At 48.6% G+C, this 3,990-nt stretch overlaps 1 protein-coding gene across 1 annotated transcript in view; it reads left to right on the top strand.

The window, feature by feature from the left end:
* The first annotated feature begins 2,411 nt into the window (after positions 1 to 2,411).
* The window catches only part of WSCD1 (WSC domain containing 1), an 18,352-nt gene continuing 16,773 nt past the window's right edge, over positions 2,412 to 3,990 (top strand). The window contains exon 1 of the mRNA XM_057387542.1: positions 2,412 to 3,003. Coding sequence (XP_057243525.1) covers positions 2,589 to 3,003 — 415 coding nt within the window. The 5' untranslated portion in view covers positions 2,412 to 2,588. The remainder of the gene's footprint in view (positions 3,004 to 3,990) is intronic.

The raw sequence follows: 3,990 nt of genomic DNA, 5'->3' as shown, positions 1-3,990 counted from the left end.
TCATGGGCACTGCCCTGCTGAGCCAGGCTCACCTCAAAGAAGGGCTCATGGGCACTGCCCTGCTGAGCCAGGCTCACCTCAAAGAAGGGCTCAGAGCATGGGCACTGCCCTGCTGAGCCAGGCTCACCTCAAAGAAGGGCTCGGAGCATGGGACTCTCCAGGCTGAATCTCAGTGGATAATACCTGCACACTGCTTGCTCTCAGATCAGACAGACTCCACTGGGAACAGCTCAAGTTTCCAGTAGCCCTGTGGCAGGAACTAGTGAATCAAATCRCACCTATGCTCACAGACAGTATTTCTTCAGATGAATTAGTGCAGTAACAACCTGCAGGATCTAATTATGGCTAATTTTCCATTCATTCGTCTCGGTACTTCTGACCCTTTTACTGCAATCCTTGAGCACTCACAACATTGATCAGAAATTTTCAATAATTTAACTCTGAGGGTCAGCTCTTTAGCTGGTGTAAATCAATGCATTTTCTTTGGCTTTGGAGCTGATCCGAAGGGAAGCGTTCAACTTGTGCCACAGAGACAGCAGTTGGAATTCACTGCAGAWGCTACAGCCTGGCTGCTCACGCTCCCCAGCCCTTGCACAAAGAGTAGAAATCAGCATATTGAATATTTATGGGTATTACTCAGTCCCCTACAACTAAAATCAGCACACATGAACTTAAAACAAAAAAAAAAAAATATACAAAACAAAACAAAACAAAACAAAAAAAAAAGTACCTAACTCAGATCTTCAAGATCACCCAAATTGTAAGATTAGAGACAGAGGCTCGTGCCTTGTGACAGCTTCATTTAGGAATTGAGGCTAAAAGGTCACACAAAAGGAATTCAGGCTCAACTGACAAAAGGCTTAACTGAGCTTTAATTTATTGTTGTTCTAGAGGTTTTGGATCTTTGGTTTGGTTGCTATTTAAGACAGAAAGAATTTCCACAACCACATGAAAAGGGAATGAGTGGAGATGTTAAGTGGTAACATTTATTTAATATAGTGGCATAAGTGAACATCCACAAAACTTTCAGTCGACCCCTAAAACAAGAAATGCAGTGAGCAGATATCCATTGCCAGTGCTGTGGATTTCAGGAGTGTGCCCCAACTGCAAGCTAAGCAAAAGCCATAATATTTTCTTTTCTGGAAAACACTGCATCTTTTCTCAGCACTTGCCTGGCTCCACAGAGAAGGGATAGACTGGGAAAACAGGAACTTATGGGGAGATGCCAGCTTTTATTTGCCGTGGGAAGTTAAAGGTTCCCTAGAGCACAAAGGACCTTTTCTTGCCCAGACAATCCCTTTGTGGTGCACATCAGCACAACTAAAGCTGCAAAGCTCAGCAGCAGTCAAGAGGGATCTGCTGAACTTGAGATGAAATTTTTTCAGACATTCACTAGTTTTTCTCCACACATCAATAGCTGGAAATATAAATCTGCTAAAAAAATATATAGCAGGATCTCTGGTTTCTGTTGAAGCAATACACACAGAACCTCCAAATATCCTTCCAGCATAAAGCCCAACTTCTTTGTGCTGCACAGAGATTAATAATTATTATCTTATCTATTGTGAGTCGATGCAATTGCTTTTTTCCTCCCACACCCCCACACTGCTGTTTCCTTCTGATCTGCATTTGTAGCTGAGCGACTGTTTAGCTGAAAGGAAGGAATTTGGTAATACCTCCCTAAAAGGATGCCTGTACTGTGGCTGCCTGTTCATCTRGTGACAAAGGATGGAGATATTGGCTACTGACAAAAGAAAATAAAGAACTTCTCTTCCAAACATCCCACGAGAAATCACCTCACCATTAAGGTATTTCTTGAGAATTCCACGTTAAAAGAAAGGAAAGAAAAAAAGTCTGAAGATCTGAAACTCGCTTGAGCTCGATCAATYGTTCTCACTGGATTATAGTTCTTAACATGCATAATTATAAACAACAGATGGAGAAATGCTCAGATAAAGCCAAAAGGGGTGGGTGGGAARAAGTCCCACTGATGGTGGATATTTTCAGTTTGGATGTGAACCAGCCTTATTCCCCTTGGTCTTTCAGGTTTCAGCATCAACAGTTTGGCAGCCTGGCCCCATGAAGGCATCACCCCAGGAGCACACAGAGCCCCCGGGCCAGCCGGGCTCCTGAGGCTGCAGCAGTGCCACACCGGGCTGGTCGGTGCCACACCGGGCTCCTGAGGGTGACAGCGGTGCCACACCGGGCTGGTCAGTGCCACACCGGGCTCCTGAGGGTGACAGCGGTGCCACACCGGGCTGGTCAGTGCCACACCGGGCTGATCAGTGCCACACCGGGCTGATCGGTGCCACACCGGGCTGATCAGTGCCACACCGGGCTGGTCGGTGCCACACCGGGCTGATCAGTGCCACACCGGGCTGATCGGTGCCACACCGGGCTGATCAGTGCCACACCGGGCTGGTCGGTGCCACACCGGGCTGGTCGCTGCTGCAGCCGGCTGGGAAGAAGCTTTTCATCAGGAGAAGGCACCAAAGTGATGGGCTGAACTGATGGGAGGAATGAGCGTCTGTCCAGGCGAAGATTCGGAGGCCTGTTGGGAAGCGTGAAGGGCCGGTTTCAGGAAGGGCATGGCCAAAGCTTTCTTCAGCCTACAGAAGTTTCTCCGTCGGACGCAGTTTCTGCTCTTCTTCCTCACAGCAGTTTACCTGATGGCTGGCAGCCTCYTGCTGCTGCAGCGGAGCCGTTTGGTTATCCAGCAAGGCTCTCGAGGGACCCCTGCGAGTCAGGCCCTGCTGGAAATGGATGGGATGGGCAGGGTTGGGATCACAGACCCCGGTACCCTACAGAACCCCCGCCCTGCTCYGGGCACGGACACGCTGCAGGAGCCGGCCCTGGAGCAGCAGCACAGCCCCCAGTGGCTCATGGCCCGCAACTCGGAGCTGCGGCAGCTCAGGAGGAGGTGGTTCCACAGGGTCACCAGCGAGCAGGAGCCCGAGCACACAGCAGGACTGAGAGCARTCAAACACGCTGCTGAACACAAAGGTAAGGGACACTCCCTGCCCGTTTCCTGGCACACATCAACTGCACTCTGCTGATCTTGGGTGGGCACAGGCAAGCCTTACACAGGCAATGCCTTCCTCCTCACTCATCGCCATTTTAAAAACAGTTCTTAGGCTATGCACAGGCCAAAGTACAAACCTAACCTTTCTGAACACGCTGAGCTGTAACTTCCTCCAAACAGTAGTCTTATTGATTGAATGGAAGCCTAGAAATGAATTATGCTTCGCTAATTTAAATTATTTTCTCTTCAAGTGGAGATGACCACTTAAATTTYCTTTCTCAGAAGAGGGAACACTTTAAAAGTGAATGTTATCAAATTAACAATACAAAGCCATACAGTACCTTAAGTCTAGAAGTGCCTCCTTGCTGCTAAAGCTTTCTAGTATATACTGAATTCTGCTATTGCAAACACATTCACTGTKCTGACCTGCCCTCTGTGAGCATCTCTGCAAATACACTGTTTTTTTGTGGGACAGTAGGTGGGCCCCTCATCAACCCCCCGGGGTTTGGTGAGTGTGCTGGGAATGTACAACAGCCAAGGGAACACGAGGAGAATACATCCTGCAGTATGGGCACAGCACATCAGTGGCCAGAGCACAGGGAGCAAACCTGCACAATTTCCAATCCAAATGGAAAGACAKTTCAGTTTGACAGAAACGTGAATTGACTTCACTGTGAGTCTGATTTTACTGTCCTAAGTGCTGCTGGTAAATACCCRCTTTGGCTGGTTCCAAAGGAAAAGTTTTAAGAAACCATTATCCAGAGCAAGCAAAGAGGCAAARCAGGACTCTGTAGTTCACATTTCCTGCTTGGTTTTAAACTCTTATGATCCCCCTGAAAGCTGCATCATCTGGGCACATTCGGGTGAGCATCCCTCGACAGGGCACCCCTGTGCTCCGGGGAGCAGCACAAAGCCAGCTGCCCACGGCCTTGGGGCTAAGCTGGAGCAGCCCTGCTGTCACCTCCAGC

Source organism: Malurus melanocephalus, unplaced genomic scaffold (assembly GCF_030028575.1).
Source record: "Malurus melanocephalus ecotype Western Australia unplaced genomic scaffold, MMel_1.1 scaffold_1248, whole genome shotgun sequence".
Lineage (NCBI taxonomy): Eukaryota > Metazoa > Chordata > Aves > Passeriformes > Maluridae > Malurus > Malurus melanocephalus.
Note: the sequence above shows the minus strand (reverse complement) of the source record. Positions and strands in the feature narration are given on the sequence as shown.